Source organism: Triticum urartu, chromosome 1 (assembly GCF_003073215.2).
Source record: "Triticum urartu cultivar G1812 chromosome 1, Tu2.1, whole genome shotgun sequence".
NCBI classification, from domain to species: domain Eukaryota; kingdom Viridiplantae; phylum Streptophyta; class Magnoliopsida; order Poales; family Poaceae; genus Triticum; species Triticum urartu.
Window position 1 is genome coordinate 314,193,790 of NC_053022.1, and position 20,442 is coordinate 314,214,231.

At 43.6% G+C, this 20,442-nt stretch overlaps 1 protein-coding gene and 1 non-coding gene across 2 annotated transcripts; both read left to right on the forward strand.

The window, feature by feature from the left end:
- The first annotated feature begins 17,154 nt into the window (after positions 1 to 17,154).
- On the forward strand, positions 17,155 to 18,498 carry LOC125532853 (histone H3.3-like). The gene is made up of 5 exons (XM_048696741.1): positions 17,155 to 17,309; positions 17,497 to 17,573; positions 17,664 to 17,754; positions 17,854 to 17,954; positions 18,468 to 18,498. Exons 1-5 carry the CDS (start codon positions 17,238 to 17,240, stop codon positions 18,496 to 18,498), a joined length of 372 nt encoding a protein of 123 aa, XP_048552698.1. The 5' UTR covers positions 17,155 to 17,237.
- Positions 18,499 to 18,521: 23 nt separating this feature from the next.
- LOC125533265 lies at positions 18,522 to 18,604 on the forward strand. Its single transcript, XR_007294196.1, has one exon. It is a non-coding gene; the product is annotated as a small nucleolar RNA SNORD24 (small nucleolar RNA).
- The last annotated feature ends 1,838 nt before the right edge of the window (positions 18,605 to 20,442 follow it).

A 20,442-nucleotide genomic window follows, 5' to 3' on the forward strand; every position in this document is an offset into this window, starting at 1 on the left:
ATTTGGAGTTGTGAGTCAAAAGTTCTAGTCATTCTCGTGGAAGGTGTCCAGGCTGTCAAGACTTCGCGAATTTCCGAGGAGCTCTGCAACAACTCCCAAAGTTGACTGCTTATTCACCCAAGAAAGCCATGCAAACCTGCTTACTTTTGAAACCATTTTCACACCTAGCTAAGGGGGGTTGTCCCTGCTATAAAACCCCATCTCCCCCATCCTCTAGAGACCTTTTGTCAAACCATTCAGCTACAAGCTTATGCAGCAAGACTGCTAGAGAGATCCGAGAGATCTTGCTACCTTTGCTCTTGTGAGTTCATTCGGATTCGCGAGAAGGAGCCTCTGGTTCCCCCTAGTTCGTGCTCTACGGTTCCGGCCGTTTTGTGTGGATTAGTCCCGGTTTGTGGTTCTGCGATTGTTCGGACAGCGGGTTGGAGTTCTTGTAGCTTCGGTCCAGCCATCCCCAACGTACGGGTTGCATCCAACCTTGGCAGGTATAAAGCTAGTTATCCGCTGCTTGCAGCTAGTTATCCCTCCCGATTCGATCCTACGATGTGAAGATCGGGCCACCCTCGGGCGTGAACTCGTTCATCGGTTCCCACCTATCACCTGCTCACTTGGAGAAGCACACATGATAAAGAAACACCGCGACCACACAGATGGTATCACACACGCTCTCTCTATTTGTTTTCCCATGTTAGTATTCGGCACAATCCTACATGTACATTCGGATCCGACCGGTTATCCGCAGTATCCCATAATCGAACGGCCAGATCAGCGGCGGCCTTCGGTGTTTTTGTTGTTTGCTCACTTGAAGAAGCACACATGAGAAAGAAACACCGCAGCCACACAGATGATATCACACACACACTATGTTTGTTTTCCAACGTTAGTATTCGGCCTGAATCCTACATGTACATCAGTTCTGACCGATTATCCACAATATCTCATAATCGGACGACCCAGATCAGCGGTGGCCTTTGGTGTTTTTGTTGTTTGCTCATTTGGAGAAGCACACATGAGAAAGAAACACCGCAGCCACATGGATGGTATCACATACACACACACTGTTTGTTTTCCCACGCTAGTATTCGGCCCAATCCTACATGTACATTCAGATCCGACCGATTATCCCCAGTATCCCATGACCGGACGTCCCAGATCAGCGACGGCCTTTTGTGTGTTTTGTTGCTTGTTGCTCACTTGGTGAAGCACACAAGAAAGAAACACCACGGCAACAGATGGTATCACACACACACACAAAAAAGCACAACGGCCAAGGATGGTCCCACGGTACAGACACGCACTATCCGTCCTTCTGTTGTATTTTCCCATGTTAGTATTCGGTTTGATATGATACCACATTTAGATCTAGATCCGACCGCTATCTACTATATCCCATAATTGAACGACCCAGATCAACGTGGGTCTCCTGGTGTTTTGCTTGCTTGCTTACTTGAGAAAGCACACACGAAAGAAGCACACATCCATGGATGGTATCACACACACAATATTTTCCCATCGCCTTGCCAAGTTTGGTTCGTATTTACTCCTTCCTCTACAAAATACTCGTCGATTGCATGACCCAGACCGGCGACGGTGGGCCGTGTCGGTCCACCGCCCCACCATGTCCGAACCTGACGTAACCCCGCACATACATCCAGATCCAACCACTTATCCGTGTTATCCCCCGACCGAACGGCTGAGATCATCGAGGGTGGCGGATGTTTTGCTTGCACACTTGAAGAAGCACGCCGCAGCCACAGATTGCATCACAACACACACACACACACACACCGTGTTGTGTTCTCACACGTCGATATCCGGCCTAATTCCACATGTACATCCGGATCCGACCGCTTATACGTTGTATCCAACGATCCGACGGCCCAAATCAGTGACGGTCTCCGGTGTTTTGCTTGTCCGGTCACTTTAAGAAACACACAAGAAAGAGAAAGAAACACCGCGGCCACACGGATGGTATCACACACACAACACACTGTGTTGCGTTTTCCCATCCATCGCATCGCCTCGCCTCGCCGGGTGAAGTGGGTTTGGTTCGTATTTCCTTCCTTCCCAGTTTCCCCAACCCATTCGCTCATCTCATCTGTGTCTCGTCTCGCGCCCCCCCGCTCGCTCCCCTCGCTCCGCTGCCTAGGGTTTGCGCCGAGCAGACCCGGCCGGCGGCGGCGCCGCCAGACGAGCTGACCAGCCCCGCCGTCCGTCCGTCCCCGCACGGGGCCGCAGCCCGACCGCCCCGACACCGGCCGCGATCCGATCCGTGAGCGCCTCCCTTCCATTTCCCCAAACTCCGTTTGCCCAAACATCCTCCCTCCCCGATCTAATCCATCATCCGTCCCCATCTCCATCCCATCCCTCCCCGCATCTCAATCGCTCCATTCCGGTGGGGATTCCGGCCGGGATTCGGGTTTCGCCCGCCGGAACGGGAAACCGAAGGAAACATGTTGGCCGATTTAAGTTTGTTTTCCCCTTTGCCTTTGTGATGATGGTGGCAGGATCGACACCGCGGGCGGCATCATCCGGGTGAAGACACTCTTCAGCGGCTACCCCGGAGCGTATCCTCGCTTCAAACGCCTTCCTGCCCAAGGGCTTCGCCATCAAGCTGCAGGACATCGACGGCACTGGCGAACAAGAAGCAGCCCGCGACTTCATGAGGCCATCAACTTCGTCTCAACAAGATCAAGGCCAGAGTTCCAGCCAGAAACCCCGTCTAACCAATGCATTCCTCGCCATCCTCACATGTACGCATGCACAACAAGTCCATCCAGGACGGTCTATACCAGAGGGACCTATCTTCTTCTTCTCCTGTTTGACCTGTGAGAAAGAAAAGCATTTCGTGATTTATCTAAGATATGTGGTGCTTGTGGTGCAGTATGATGCTAACACGGAATGGATTATCTTAGAGGTTGCCACGCTGTTCCACGACCACCCCGACCTGCTCGAGGAGTTCAAGCATTTCTTGCCTGATACGTCCAACGCTCCGCAAGTGCTGGCCGCTCCTAAAGCCGTCTCCGCCAAACAGGAAGCCCCGGCCGTGCCTTCTGCCAGTGCCAGGAATGTGCAGAGCATCAAGGTAAATATGGACATGGACCACTGATATGGTTTCCTGTCCATTCATTCTGTACCTTCCTATGGTGGCATGAAGGGCATTTCTTTTCCTTATATGTGAACCAGCAACATTACTTAGTTGGAAATTAATGTGTAGAAGGTACCGATGATGGAGTTGATGTTCTTACATGGCTTATTGGATTCACTGCGTCATTACTCCCCCGTTCCAAAGTAACTGGACCCATATTTATTCTAGACACGAATTGAGTGCTAGACCACTAAACAAGTATAGATACATCCGTATTTAGACACATTCAAAGTCAAACTAATTGGAACAGAGGAGTAGTTGGCATTGGCTCCTCCATGGCTTGACTTGACAGTTGTAGATGTAAAATATCCGGGCATATACATTTGACTTCAATGGCTGTAATACTCCCTCCGTCCCAAAATAAGTGTCTCAACTTTGACACTTACTTTGGGACTGAGGGAGTCCTTCACTGGCCACAGAACTTCTATGCTTGACCTTTTTGTTTTCTCCATCTCCAGGAGAGAGAGCCTCAGCCATCAACTGCTGAGCGGTGACAGCAGTGTTTGATCGCCCTGATCTCCGAGCATGACCCTGACCAGAAAGCGTTGTCGACAAGGAAAAAGGATCGTAAGAACGACCGGGACAGAAAGATCATGACAAGGATGCTGAGTTTGAAAGCAAAGATTGGACGGAGGGCTACGCAAGCCAAAGCTTTCTCCAAAGAAGCTGGAGGTGAACACACACCAAGGGCGGCAAGCATCTCTGCTTCGTCGTTACAATGATAATGATGCACTGAAAAAAGTGAGTCCCCTGACCATGTGATTAATAGGACTGAGATTGTCTTTTCGTTGGGATTACTTGTGCAGTATGGCATCATCAGTTGCCTTGTAGATCTCAGTTCTATTAATTTTAGAATTTATCAGTGACTTGCGTTATGCTCGTTAGCTCAGAATTTATCTTTGTGCTTTTATTCAGCTTAGCATACAGCCTCGATATCCACTTTAATAATGCCCTACACAGTCCTTCCTCTTGGATTTGTAGATTCATTTCTATCATTCAAAATCAGGTGCATACACCCAAGAGTTCCTTTTCTGTGAGAAAGTCAAGGAGAAGCTAGAGCCTGAAGCTTACCAGGAGTTTTTGAAATGCCTTAACATATACAGCCAGGAAATAATTACAAGAAGTGAATTGAAAAATCTGGTAAGTTAGACCGATTTGTTATAAAGATAAATTATGAATCTTAGCTAATGATATCTGTAAAGAGTTTGTGAGATACCCTACCCAACCACTAGATAAACCTACTGGTAAAGAGTTTGTGAGTCCCGCACTGCCTTCATCTTCTTCATCATAATGCCCGCCTGGCGTATGGCTTCCTTGGCAGCATTCACTTCGTCCTCTGGGACATGATGGATCGCAAAAACTGAAGGAGGGTCGGCAGGAGCTTGAGCAGTCAACGAAGAAGGCAGGGCACTCGACAATGGTACGGCGAAGGTAACAGAACCCTGATTGGCATCACCAGCGTCCTGAACGACTGGTTCCGCCATCGGCGTCGACTGTGGCACCTTGCTTGCAGGAGCTTGCCTATTTTTCCTCGTCAAAGGCCTCTCAGGCTCTTCATCATCATCATCGGGGAGGTCAACAATGTTAGGAGCTGTTCAAAGATCAATCGCCAAAATCACATCACTCAATGGTACACATTGCAGTTGAGTCGACCAAATAAAGACAGAATGACAGAAATCATATCCAGATTGGAAGTGACTACGTCCTCCATTATCTCATCCTCATCCCTGTAAGCTGAGGTCCCAGAAGTAGCAGCGCTGCCAGTTCCAAAGTTTGTCTGGTTAAATCAAGAAAAAATAAACAGCACGGCGCGTCGAGTGAGTACAAAGAGAGTCACTCACGCAGAAGCGACGGGGATGTCAATCTTAATCTTCGGCAACGCCTTCTGAGGCTTCTGCTCTGCAACTTTGAGATTCTTTGACACTTTTCCAGTCGGGGTTGGTGAAGATGTCCGAGGACGCTTTGAAGACTGACCAGTCTGAGCAATCGCCTTTTCATGGGCGCTCGGTCGTTCTTGGTCAAGCTTGGATCGCCTCTCCCTGCGAGGAGGCGACTCGACTTCCTCTTCGTCACTTGAGTCATCGCTTTCTTCGTCCTCTTCTCCGTCAGCATGCCATTCGCCACTATCGCTGCCGCTCGCCTCTCCCTCTAGATCTTGCTCTTGCTCTCCGTTGGGCACCGAGTACATTTCGATAAGGGCCTGAAAGAAAGCAGGAAGAATAAAGTCAGTCGACGCAGTATAGACAGCTGCGCGAGTGAATTCAGATTATAATCAAAAGCTCGGAATCGGACCTTTTCTGGTTCGTGGGACTGGTCGAATGGAGGAACTCTCCTGGCTCCCCTGGGGTTGTCCTTGTTTCCGGTGATGTCCGACAGCCACCCCTCCAGTGTGTCGTCATCGACCTCCTCCGGGTGAATCCGAGTGGTGTCGTCAAGACTCGAATACATCCACATCGGATGGTCTCGAGCTTGAAGAGGCTGGATGCACCGCCGAAGGAAAACCTCCAAGAGATCCATACCAGCGACCCCGTCACGGATAAGCTGGACCACTCGTTCACCAGCACCCTAACTTGCGCCTTCTCCTCTGGGAGCACCTTCAAAGAGGAGGGTTTCCTCACTCGGTCCATGGTAAAAGGAGGGAGGCCAGTCGACTGCCCTGGCGTCGACTGGTCTTTGAAGGTAAAACCAGGTCGACTGCCATCCGCGGGACCCGAGTCGGGAAGAATCATGGCAGGAGACAAAACTTTTCCCTCTCATCTGAACACCAAGACCCCCACACGTCTGAATCACTTGTGTTCTCTCGTCACTCGGATTGGCCTTTTTCACCGTCTGAGAACGACAGGTGAAAATGTGCTTGAAAAGACCCTAGTGAGGCCGACAACCCAAGAAATTCTCACACAAAGACACGAAAGCAGCGAGATACACGATTGTGTTGGGAGTGAAATGGTGGAGTTGTGCCCCAAAGAAATTCAGAATTCCCCGAAAGAAAGGGTGAGGAGGCAAGGAAAATCCACGGTCGACATGGGTGGCAAGGAGATCGCGCTCACCCTCCCGAGGTTGCGGCTCCGAGTCCCTCCCCCGGAGCCGCGCCGATCCATGGGGGATCAGTCCTCCGTCGGCTAGGTCGTCGAGGTCTTCTTGGCGGATCGCCGAGCGGATCCAGTCGCCCTGGATCCAGCCCTTCGGCAGGCCGGCTCGTGAGGAAGATCCACCCCGACTGGTCGCCTTCCCCTTCGCCTTTGCCGTCGCCTTCTTCGCCCGCTCCAGAGCCGCCGTCTTCTCCTTCCCCATCGTCGCCGGCGAGACGCGTACGGAGCGGCGGCGCTGGGGCGAGAGCGAGCGCGACGAAGAAGCCTGAAGAGGAGAAGTGGAAATGAGAACGCACTGTTCAAAGAACCCCGGTCCGGCGCCTTATATGAGGCCGCTTCCGAGTGGCTGACTGGTAGGCCCGGAAGATCCTGTCAAATCCCGTAACAATCGCGCGCGCGATACGTGGCGAAAAAGGTGGCGCAGAGATCGAGGCGGCTCTGCCCTATCCCATCTAATTACTGCGGCCTTCCCCGTCCCGCGCGCTTCCCAAAATTTGAATCCTGCGAAATCTGCGGGCAGCAGAACAACTTGCCAGACGGAAGATCTTCTCCACACCGTCACTCGGAGTTTTTCAAGCAAAGAGACTCACTCGACAAAAGACTAAGAATGGATCAAGGCGACTGAAAAGGAAGTTGCTGTTATCACTCAGGTTCATTGATTCGAAACAAGATATGCTTGTGGCATGAAAAATGAGTTGGAGAAGTTCTCAACTCTTCCCCACTCAAACCTCGATCCATTCGGGGCTAATGATGAAGCTATGTACCTAGGGTAGGGTCATGGACCTGTCCTAACTGCCCTACCCAAGGACATCTCTAGAAGAAATCACCTTTCAATCGACTGGAGGTGTTCCACTCGACAGACTCGAAGACACTCGACCAAGAAGCAATCACTCGACCAAGATCCAACACTCGACGGCCAGGAGACCTAAAGTCACTCCGCACGCTAACGATCGGTCATTAAGTAGCTTTTATGGTCATCATAGCACTTTATTAGGGGCGTTACCAGTAACGTCCGACCTTAATGTATTTGAAACCCTGCATAACTGAGGGCCGGAGGGGTCTGGAGAACTCTATATAAGCCACCCTCCTCCTCAGTGTAAAGGGTTCGCACCCCTGTAATTCGTACACACATAATCCAGTCGACCGCCTACGGGCTCCTAGACGTAGGGCTATTACTTCCTCCGAGAAGGGCCTGAACTTGTAAACCTTGTGTGCTTACAACTACTCCATAGCTAAGATCTTGCCTCTCCATACCTACCCCCCTACATTACTGTCAGACCTAGAACCACGACAGGTACTCCCGATCATGAAGTTCTTAATTTTAAACAAAGGGTGGGAGAAAATTTAAAAGATGCTTGGTATAGAATTTGCAATGCTCAAAATAGATCCACTAGGAAGCAATCCACTTCTGTTCTTCTTCGCAATTTTTACGTAGGCATCACCCCTTCAAATAGATATATTCTTGATACCATTACCGGAGGGAATTTCTTGGGTAGCCATACTTTTGATTCTTATAATGCTATGATAGATTTGTTTGGGTCACCACCTCTCTTGGTTAATGAAACTATTTTAATTTTGGAACATGTGATGCAAAGGCTTGAAATTATTGAAAATAAAGTTGCCACTGTAGAGTTGATTGAAAATTTGGATAAAAAGATCCACAACCAGATTACCCAATATGGATCTAAGGTAGGAGTTACTCTGAATTTTTTTCAATAAAAAGAACCCATACTTAACGAAAAAATAGATCAAGATTCCATAAGAGTTGATAATCTTGAGGATATTTTTACCAACCTAGGGTCTTCCTTTTCTTCGGTGAAAATACTCCGAATCCTCCTACTACTAGATTTGCCAAGTTTATGTATGTGCCTAAAAATAAAAAAGGTGAATCTTCTAGTAAGGAAAATGCGGATCTTAAAGTAATAAGTGTTCACTCCAACTTTTTCACTATCTTTAAGGAACCTTTTGCTATGAATGATTTTCTTGATTTCTTGCCTAGGAGTTTGATCATTAATAAAAAGAAGGAAACTCCTAAGGGTTATAAGTGTTCTATTGAATAATTGCCTACCAAAGATGATAATATCTAGATCTATTCTTGTTTTTATGCCTAGCTAGGGGCGTTAAACGATAGCGCTTGTTGGGAGGCATCCCAACTTTATTTTTGTTTCCTGTTTTTTGTTCCTGTTTAGTAATAAATAATTCATCTAGCTTCTGTTTAGATGTGGTTTTATGCTTTTAATTAGTGTTTGTGCCAAGTAGAATCTTTGGGAAGACTTGGGGGAAGTTTTTTGCGATCTTGCTGTAAAAAACAGAAACTTTAGCGCTCACGAGATTTGCTTCCATTTTTTACTGGAGTGCGCTTAGGTTGATTCTTTTTGCAGATGATTAATAGACAAATTACTCACGTCCAACAATTTATTTCAGAAATTTTGGGGTTACAGAAGTATTAGAAACCTACAGATTACTACAGACTTCTCTGTTCTTGACAGATTCTGTTTTTCGTGTGTTGTTTGCTTATTTTGATGAATCTATGGCTAGTATTGGAGGGTATGAGCCATACAAAAGTTGGAATACAGTCAGTTTCACACCAATATAAATAAAGAATGAATTCATTACAGTACCTTGAAGCGGTGGTTTGTTTTCTTATACTAACGGAGCTCATGAGATTTTCTGTTGAGTTTTGTGTTGTGAAGTATTCAAGTTTGGGTGAAGATTTTATGGATTTTGGAATAAGGATTGGCAAGAGCCTAGGCTTGGGGATGCCCAAGGCACCCCAAGGTAAAATTCAAGGACAACCAAAAGTCTAAGCTTAGGGATACCTCAAAAGGCATCCCCTCTTTCGTTTTCGTCTATCGGTAACTTTACTTGAGGCTATATTTTTATTGACCACATGATATGTGTTTTGCTTGGAGCGTCTTGTATGATTTGAGTCTTTGCTTTTTAGTTTACCACAATTATCCTTATTGTACACACCTTTTGGAGAGACACACATGAATTGGAATTTATTAGAATACTCTATGTGCTTCACTTATATCTTTTGAGCCAGATAATTTTGTTCTTGTGCTTCACTTATATCTTTTTAGAGCACGGTGGTGGTTTTGTTTTATAGAAATCATTGATCTCTCATGCTTCACTTATATTATTTTGAGAGTATTTTAGAACGGCATGGTAATTTTCCTTGGCTATAAAATTAGTCCTAATATGATAGGCATCCAAGATGGTTATAATAAAAACTATCATAAAAAGTGCATTGAATACTATGAGAAGTTTGATACTTGATGATTGTTTTGAGATATGAAGATGGTGATATTAGAGTCATGCTAGTTGAGTAGTTGTGAATTTGAGAAATACTTGTTTTGAAGTTTGTGATTACCGTAGCATGCACGTATGGTGAACCGTCATGTGATGAAGTCCGAGCATGATTTATTTATTGATTGTCTTCCTTATGAGTGGCGGTCGGGGACGAGCGATGGTTTTTTCCTACCAATCTATCTCCCTAGGAGCATGTGCGTAGTACTTTGTTTCGATAAGTAATAAATTTCTGCAATAAGTATGTGTTTTCTTATGACTAATGTTGAGTCCATGGATTATCGCACTCTCACCCTTTCACCATTGCTAGCCTCTCTAGTACAGCGCAACTTTCGCTGGTACCATACACCCACCTTATACCTTCCTCAAAACGGCCACCATACCTACCTATTATGGCATTTCCATAGCCATTCCAAGATATATTGCCATGCAACTTACCACCGTTCCATTTGTTATGACACGTTACATCATTGTCATATTGCTTTTCATGATCATATAGTTGACATCGTATTTGTGGCAAAGCCACGTTCATAATTCTTTCATACATGTCACTCTTGATTCATTATACATCCTGGTACACCGCCGGAGGCATTCACATAGAGTCATATTTTGTTCAAGTATTGATGTGTAAGTAAATAAAAGTGTGATGATCATCATTATTAGAGCATTGTCCGAAGTGAGGAAAGGATGATGGAGACTATGATTCCCCCACAAGTCGGGATGAGACTCTGGACGAAAATAAATAAATAAAATAAAAAAGAGGACATAAAAAGGGAGAAAAGTCCTAAATAAAAAAAGGGTCAACGCTACTATCCTTTTACCACACTTGTGCTTCAAAGTAGCACCATGATCTTCATGATAGAGAGTCTCCTATGTTGTCACTTTCATATAATAGTGGGAATTTTACATTATAGAACTTGGCTTGTATATTCCAATGATGGGCTTCCTCAAAATGCCCTAGGTCTTCGTGAGCAAGCAAGTTGGATGCACACCCACTTAGTTCTTTTGTTGAGCTTTCATACACTTATAGCTCTAGTGCATCTGTTGCATGGCAATCCCTACTCACCCACACTGATATGTATTGATGGGCATCTTCATAACCCGTTGATATGCCTAGTTGATGTGAGACTATCTTCTCCTTTTGTCTTCTCCACAACCACCATTCTATTCCACCTATAGTGTTATGTCCATGCACTACAAAAATATGTCAACTTATGACCTTCTGTCAGTGACCCTCGAAGAATTGGTCATAAATTTATGACCATTTTAGACCAATTGGTCAAAAGCTGTTCAGGGGGCTCCAAACCCTAAACCATTGCGACCATTTTGGTCAGAAAGGTCGTAATTTCCTTACACGAAATGGTCACAAAGCAAACAGTGCTAGTCCGCTGCCTTATTTCTAGTTGTTAATGACCAATATAGATGGTCATAGCCTTGTAGATTGTGGTGGGTTGTGATGACTAGGCGCCATCTCATCAGTTTTGCCTATGTGTCATGTCCATGTGGCAGTTTTTGCCCTAGGTTGTGAAGCAACCTATATTTCTATCATTCCCAAAATTCCCAAAAAAATCTCATAAATTCTTTGGGGCATATCTTCATCAAATATGTAAAAATCCTTCCTTGCCTAGTTCAAAACTAATTCAACAATATTCATTTTCCTATTATGTTCACAACAACACTTTATGAAGGAAGTGCTATTTATATATTCTTGATTGCCCTCGGAATTTTTGGGCACTCTTTCCTATCCAAATCATTACCGCATGACAAAATTCAGCTCCATTTGCCTAGCAAATCTTCCTCGGCAAATTTCCAAAGTTTTTGTCCACCTAGAAGCATTGTGAAGGAAGTACCTTTTTTATATCTCTAAATGACATGAAATTTATACAGTTCCTTCATATGCCCAAATTATCACCCTCCTCCAAATTGCAGCTTAGTCAAATCATCTATGTGATCCCAGGTTCAATTTATATTTTATGGCCAAATTGGCACGTTGCAAAGCAAGTGTTATATAGACCCCTCCTGTTACCCTCAAACTTTTCGGGCACTCTTCCATACCCAAATCACTGCCACATGATAATATTCAGCTCAATTTTCCTAGTAAATCTTTCTTAGGAAATTTCCAAAGTTTCTACCTTGAGAGAAGCTTTGGGAAGTAAGTACTAGCTAGGCTTACCCAAATGATCTGAAAATTTACCAGTGCATGACCATACCTATGTAACTTACCTACACCAATTTTTAACTCATTTCATTCATCCAATATCTCTCACTAGTTTTCCCAAGTTTTTGTCCATAGAAGAGCATTGTGAAGGAAGTACTACTTTGGCATGTCAAAATGATATCAATTTTCTACAATGCTTTCCTATGCCCAAATAACCATCCTCCACCAAATTTCAGCTCAATCCATTCATTATTTTGAGCCCAGCTTCAACATTCATATTTTTGTCCAGTGTGGTACTTTGCAAAGCAAGTACCACCTAGGATCCTCCTTTTGAGCTGAAAATTTGTGAATACATTCTCCTTAGTAGATGATCATCCTCGGCCAAAACTCACGCCCATTGGCCATGTGCATTTCCCGTACCGCTAATCAAACACTTGGCTGCTTATTCATGTTTGAGCATCGATCGGTCTCCTCGTGAGAATCTTATGTTGTGATTTTCTTCCTAGCACCTACCTGGGGAGTGCCCAACCCACTAGACATGCCTAGGCCGCCCAGAACACATGGCAACGCCACGGCCACGCGGTGACCACGCGGCGGGCATGCGAGTTTACGCGCTCTAGAGTTGGGGGCCTCGGCCACCGCCCAAACCTCGACGTATCGCCACCAAACCATGTATTTATGATTAAATAGGTACTTATGTAACTAGAAATGATTTTTGGAAAAAATAAATAGCAAACTATGAGGCAGCTGCAGTTCAAATTTGACCCGCTTCCTAGAATCGGCGGGAATTTGTCTTTTTCACCAGAGGTGGATCAAAAATTTTGACACCCAACCATTTTGTCAATTGTGCATTAAATATGGCCTAGTATTTTATAAAATTGATTAGGTCCAATTTTGCAACAAATATATGGTAGGTCCTTCACAAAAAAAACTCATTTCAGGCACTCGGAAAATGGAAAATGGTTTTTTCGTCCAAAGAAAATGAAAACTTCCTTAGGCAACATTGTTTGCCATTTCAATATGCACCCTTGTGCACAATATGAGATCATTTGAACAAACTATGCCATGAATGTGGCCATAAGATTGATCATTTGGCTTGAAAGCCATGAATCTTCACACTTGATAGCTCATTTCTGAGAACACTTTTTTAAAATAATTACTGTATTACAATTTTATTATTTTTCCTGGAAACTTGTTCACATATAATGACACAATGCGAAGGTTTTCCAATTTTTTGATTTTTTGAATTTTTTATGCCCGTTTCAAAATGCGGTCAAAACGGCGGGCTTGACCGTTCCTAGCTAGTGGTTGAATATTGGAATTTTTTTGGTGTTTCTCTGATTAAATAGATACTTATGTACCTAGAAATGATTTTTGGAAAAAATAAATAGCAAACTATGAGGCAGCTGCAGTTCAAATTTGACCCGCTTCCAACTGAATCGGCGGGAATTTGTCTTTTTCACCAGAGGTGGATCAAAACTTTTGAACCCAACCATTTTGTCAATTGTGCATTAAATATGTCCTAATATTTTATAAAAATGATTTGGTACAATTTTGCAACAAATATATGGTAGGTCCTTCACAAAAAAACCTCATTTCGGGCACTCGAAAAATGGAAAATGAATTTTCCGTGCAAAGAAAATGAAAACTCCCTTTGGCAACATTGTTTGGAATTCCAAGATGCACCCTTGTGCACAATATGAGATCATTTGAACAAACTATGCCATGAATGTGGCCATAAGATTGATCGTTTGGGTTGAAATACATGAATCTTCACACATGATAGCTCATTTCTGAGAACACTTTTTTAAAATAATTACCGTATTACAAGTTTATTATTTTTCCTGGAAACTTGGTCACATATAATGACACAATGCGAAGGTTTTCCAATTTTTTGATTTTTTTTGAATTTTTTATGCCCGTTTCAAAATGCGGTCAAAACGGCGGGCTTGACCGTTCCTAGCTAGTGGTTGAATCTTGGAATTTTGGTGTTTCTCTGATTAAATAGATACTTATGTACCTAGAAATGATTTTTGGAAAAAATAAAGAGCAAACTATGAGGCAGCTACAGTTCAAATTTGACCCGTTTCCAACTGAATCGACAGCAATTTGTCTTTTTCACCAGAGGTGGATCAAAACTTTTTTCACCCAACCATTTGGTCAATTGTGCATTATATATATGTCCTAGTATTTTATAAAATTGATTTGGTCCATTTTTGCAACAATATATGGTAGGTCCTTCACAAAAAAACCTCATTTCGGGCACTCGAAAATGGAAAATGAATTTTCCGTGCAAAGAAAATGAAAACTCCCTTTGGCAACATTGTTTGGAATTCCAAGATGCACCCTTGTGCACAATATGAGATCATTTGAACAAACTATGCCATGAATGTGGCCATAAGATTGATCATTTGGCTTGAAAGCCATGAATCTTCACGCATGATAGCTCATTTCTGAGAACACTTTTTTAAAATAATTACCGTATTACAAGTTTATTATTTTTCCTGGAAACTTGGTCACATATAATGACACAATGCGAAGGTTTTCCAATTTTTTGATTTTTTTTTGAATTTTTTATGCCCGTTTCAAAATGCGGTCAAAACGGCGGGCTTGACCGTTCCTAGCTAGTGGTTGAATCTTGGAATTTTTTGGTGTTTCTCTGATTAAATAGATACTTATGTACCTAGAAATGATTTTTGGAAAAAATAAAGAGCAAACTATGAGGCAGCTACAGTTCAAATTTGACCCGTTTCCAGCTGAATCGACGACAATTTGTCTTTTTCACCAGAGGTGGATCAAAACTTTTTTCACCCAACCATTTGGTCAATTGTGCATTATATATGTCCTAGTATTTTATAAAATTGATTTGGTCCATTTTTGCAACAATTATTTGGTAGGTCCTTCACAAAAAACCTCCTTTTGGGCACTCGAAAAATGGAAAATGAATTTTTCGTGCAAAGAAAATGAAAACTTCCTTAGGCAACATTGTTTGGAATTCCAAGATGCACCCTTGTGCACAATATGAGATCATTTGAACAAACTATGCCATGAATGTGGCCATAAGATTGATCATTTGGCTTGAAAGCCATGAATCTTCACGCATGATAGCTCATTTCTGAGAACACTTTTTTAAAATAATTACCGTATTACAAGTTTATTATTTTTCCTGGAAACTTGGTCACATATAATGACACAATGCGAAGGTTTTCCAATTTTTTGATTTTTTTTGAATTTTTTATGCCCGTTTCAAAATGCGGTCAAAACGGCGGGCTTGACCGTTCCTAGCTAGTGGTTGAATCTTGGAATTTTTTTGGTGTTTCTCTGATTAAATAGATACTTATGTACCTAGAAATGATTTTTGGAAAAAATAAGAGCAAACTATGAGGCAGCTACAGTTCAAATTTGACCCGCTTCCAGCTGAATCGCGCAATTTGTCTTTTTCACCAGAGGTGGATCAAAACTTTTGACACCCAACCATTTTGTCAATTGTGCATTAAATATGTCCTAGTATTTTATAAAAATGATTTGGTACAATTTTGCAACAAATATATGGTAGGTCCTTCACAAAAAACCTCATTTCGGACACTCGAAAAATGGAAAATGATTTAAAAAACTCATTTCTCCTAACTCTTTTAAAAATATTTGTCTTATTTCGATTTGTCATTATTCCTGAAAACTAGGTCAAATTTGATGAACACATGAGAAGATATTTTTTTTTATTTTATTTTTCAGGTCATAAAATAGCCATATGATTTAGCACCTTACTTTTAGTCGATTACGACCAATTTAGATGGTCAAAAAATGTAGTACTGTATACTGCGTTCTGATTGGTCCAGGAGCATCTCACGCGGATCGTGCCTAATCACCGTCGGATGCTCCTGGATCCAACGGCCCGCCTGTCTCACCCACGTCGCCCAACCCACAACCCGCACTCCCTCCCACGCACCCAACCCCTCGTGCCCACTCGCCTCTCTCTCTCGAACCCTAGCGCTCCACTCCTCCCTAGCCGCCGCCACCTCCGGCGCCCTCTGTCCGGCGAGATCCATATGGATCGATCCCCTCCAATCCGCACCACCTCCAGCGCCCTCTGTCCGGCGAGATTCATATGGATCGATGCCCTCCAACCCTCCAACCCACGACTCCTCCTCCTCTCTCCTCTCTGGATCTCTGGATTGACCCAACCGCTTCTCCCCCAATCCCAGGCTCCTCCATGCCGAGCCGAGAGACACTCCCCACTTCCAGCCGAAACCCTAGCTTGATACCCCTTCCTCCTTGATGGCCAACCCCTCCATGGCGACCGGCGGCAGGGTGCCCTTGGTGGAGGGGGTCCGTGCCGTCGGAGCCCAGATCCGCAACCGCATCCGCGTGGTGCCCGTCGAACGCGTGGCTGCGGCCCTGGCGACGCGATGGTAGCGTCGGCCCTGGCGGTGCTTGGAGGCGGCGAGCCAGTCCCTGAGAAACCGCGAGATCCTCGGTGCCGTGGGCACCACCGCGGCGGCGCTAAGCACCACCGATGCCGATGGGGTCCAACGAGGCGGACAAGCCGCTGCGGCGGATCGGTGCGTCGTTCGAGCAGCTCGCGGCCGTCGCCAAGCCACAGCAGCAGCCCGCGATGGCGGCGGGGGACTTCTCGCGTGCCTGCTCCAACGTCTCCGTCCTCTTTGGCTGCCTCGGCATCGCCTTCAAATTTTCCTTGATGGACTACGTCGCCAAGGCAAGCGGCCGCTCCTCAGCCCCCCTCTCCTCCCCCGCTACCTGCTCTGCTGTTCGGTATGCTACTTCATTGTGCTTGTATTCTATGTGGTAAAATTTCTGGTGATTCCTTCCCGGGACATTGATTTAGTTGTGTGAAGCTGAGAGGTTTGGGATGAAATGACCATTGTTTTCAATTCAGTAAATTCTTCAGTGTTCTTGGCTTCTTTTTAGTACATGCACATTCACATTTATTGTATCTGAATTGTATCAACTTGCCAGTTAGCTAATTACTAAAATCATGTACACATAACTATGTGAAGTTGATGTTCAAACCATTACATGTGATAACTAGGAAGCATATTTTTATCAGTGGACTGCTATTTCTTTTCTTGCTTCTGTTTGAAATTAGGCGATCATGGTAGCCTTGTTTTCTTTAGTGTTAAAAAAAGTACTAGGCTGCAGTTTTTTAGTGTGTCATCTTTATATGTGTTTTCGAGTGAACAAACTATGCTAAAGGTAGATCAGGACTTTCATCTGAAGTGGAATTCTATCTTGGGTCTGATCTTTTGAATGAAAAGTTTTAGTTAGAAATACACTGCTTTCTATCTGAAGGGGTGTATAGCTGTGTTGTTGACGTTAGTTTTTGATGTACAAAATTTGGTAGGTATTCTAGGCTGATGATTGTTGGGACTCTATAGTTATTGAATGGATTTGCTAGCAACAAGGTGCCAGGCACAATTTACTGGTTATGAGAAGACTATAGTTGTGTTATTGTGATATTCAATTTATAGAATTGACTATGTTCTGTTTTTGCTTCAGGTAAACCAAGGTTTTGCTCATGGCTCGTACTAAGCAGACTGCTCGTAAGTCCACTGGAGGAAAGGCTCCTAGGAAGCAGCTAGCCACCAAGGTTTGTGACTGCAATATTGATAGTTTACCTATGCCATGTCTTTATTTATGGTTTAGGTAAATTGAACTGGGTATAATTTGAACCTCAACCTTCATTGTCAGCTTATGACCAGATATCTACTGATGTATATGGACTATCATGGTATTATTGTTAATTTGACCATGTGCTCTACTTTGCTTTTTGACAGGCTGCCCGTAAGTCTGCTCCCACAACTGGAGGAGTGAAGAAGCCTCACCGTTACCGCCCTGGAACTGTTGCTCTTCGGTGTGTAAATCTTCCAACCTATTCTAGCATGTGTTATAGTTTTGTTTTGAAGTATTCTCAAATGAGTAAATTTTGTGCTTGACTTTGCAGTGAGATCCGCAAGTACCAGAAGAGCACGGAGCTGCTCATCAGGAAGCTTCCATTCCAGAGGCTTGTTAGGGAGATTGCCCAGGACTTCAAGGTGATCAATCAACTTGTGCACTACATTGTGATGCTCTGTTATGTCAACTCTTATAGTATGATGAATCAAGTACTAAAAGCACTCGTTCTGTCTGTGCAGACTGACCTCCGCTTCCAGAGCCATGCGGTGCTGGCCCTTCAGGAGGCTGCAGAGGCCTACCTGGTGGGTCTCTTCGAGGATCCGTGGCGAGAGGGCTTAAGGTGCTTGCTTTGCCTGTGGGAATGTAAACTGGCAGGGCATCTGTGTCTGCTTTTGCTGCTGTTTTTAGTGATTGTTTGGAACTGCTAGCTCTAATTTAACTTACTTCTCGTTCCCCTGTTTCTGCTGTCAGTATTCCCGTGGCAATTTAGGTAACTATAGTAATACTGTACAAGAAACATCATTGCATTACAAGTTGGGTTTGAATCTACTTGTGAGCAACTGGGTGCGCCCATTCTAGAAATATGATATGTAGATTTGCTTCACAGAACTGATGGCATCACGTATTTGGAACAGTCCAGTCCATTCTCACAACCAATTAATCCAGAGCTCACACCTCTCTGTTGATGATGCACGTACATTCCAGTTAAAGAATAACACAGGATTAATTAATTCTTGGGCTCTTCTAGCCGTGCTTCTTACTCTAGGTTCCAAGTAGAGATTCCTATATATGTATACTTGCTTTGCTGCCGATTCCTGACTCTGTCTGTCTGTTTTGGAACTGTAAAATGCAGTGATGCGAAACATCGCCTCTGCTTCAACTGATTAATTTTCTGCGTGCCAAACAGAGCCTGTGATGTTATCAAAATATTTGCTACTCTTAATGGGTTTATCGCACTTGATGATCTTAACCACCAAGATCTCTGAGGCTCTTATTTCTAGTCTAATGTTATCAGTACAGTACATCCGCTGTTTGCATGATAGATACATATATGTGACATCAATTTGTCGTTGGATATTGCTGGAAACTAGCTATGTCACATCAATTTCTTGGTTGTCTAGTTTGTTATGTCACATCAATTATATGCTTTTTCTGAGATTGTGTTTTAAGCTACTGCCACTTTGAGCTGTTGTAGATTTTAGTTATCAATTACAACAAAGCATTCTTACATTCCAGACTTGATCTTACTACTAAATAGCACCCCCTGTTGTTGTTGTTGTTGTTATTCACCCTATCCTTGCTGTTTCTGTTTTCTTGTTGGCAGATATTTTGAGTAAATTCAAGACGAAAGATGTTCAAAGAAGCTCCAAGACATTCTTATATAGCAAGTTATGTAATAATAGATGGGTTATCTGGGAATTTAATGTATCTTCTCTCTGTTTGTGAATGAAATAGTAATTATGTATGTGATTTAATGTATCTTCTCTTTGAATTTCATGTATGTTTCAGAATTACAATTCTGTTTCATATGAAATAGTAATTATGTATGTGATTTGAAAATGTGTGCAATGGAAACATGACTCATGCGACCCACTTATCAAAATAATTTGAGCACATTTGAAATTTCTGACGTGTGGGACCAGTGTATGATATTATGATATTTGGGACAAATGTAAAACAGTGGAAAATAAAATGCAAAAATAAAAGATCATACGCTGTAAAAGGCCGCATCTAGAAATAAAAAGGCCTGAATTGTTGGGCCAGGCCCAGTAGCTAGAGAAAAATTAATAGAGAAAAATATACATTAAAAAGGCCGAATTGTTGGGCTAGGCCCATGTAGAACGAATTGGACCGGGCTGAATCTTGTGCCACATCAGCTTGCCACGCTGGATGCCTACGTGGCCTGGGGAGGTTGCTAGTGACCAAAACGCCACAGTAGACGTATTTTGGTCATAAACGTCTTCGACCATTCCAGAAGAAAGGTCGCTATAGTCAGTTTATGACGGCCAGCTTTTGACCTTATGTTTTTGGTCACAAAAAGGTCACAAATGGAAATTTGTGACCATTCAGTGACCAATAGTGGTGGTCACAAGTTGACATTTTCTTGTAGTGATGGCTCGCGCTCATATATTGCGTGAAGATTGAAAAACTTTGAGAACACCAAAAGTATGAAACAATTGCTTGGCTTGTCATCGGGGTTGTGCATGATTTAAATACTTTGTATGGTGAAGATAGAGCATAGCCAGACTACATGATTTTGTAGGGATAACTTTCTTTGGCCATGTTATTTTGAGAAGACATGATTGCTTTGTTAGTATGCTTGAAGTATTATCATTTTTATGTCAATATTGAACTTTTGTCTTGAATCTTTCGGATCTGAACATTCATGCCACAATAAGGAAAATTACATTGAGAATTACGCTAGGTTGCATTCCACGTCAAAAATTCTGGTTTTATCATTTACCTACTCGTGGACGAGCAGAAATTAAGCTTGCGGATGCTTGATACGTCTCCAACGTATCTATAATTTTTTATTGTTCCATGCTATTATATTGTCTATTTTGGATGTTTAATGGGATTTAATATAACTTTTTATATTATTTTTGTGACTAACCTACTAACCAAAGGCCAAGCGCAAATTGTTGTTTTTTGCCTATTTCAGTGTTTCGCGGAAAAGGAGTATCAAACGGAATCCAAATGGAATGAAACCTTCGGGAGAGTTATTTTTGGAAAAACATGACCCAACAGACTTGGAGTGGATGTCAAGAAAGAAGCGAGGAGGACACGAGGCAGGAGGGCGCGCCCAGGCGGGTAGGCGCACCCCACCT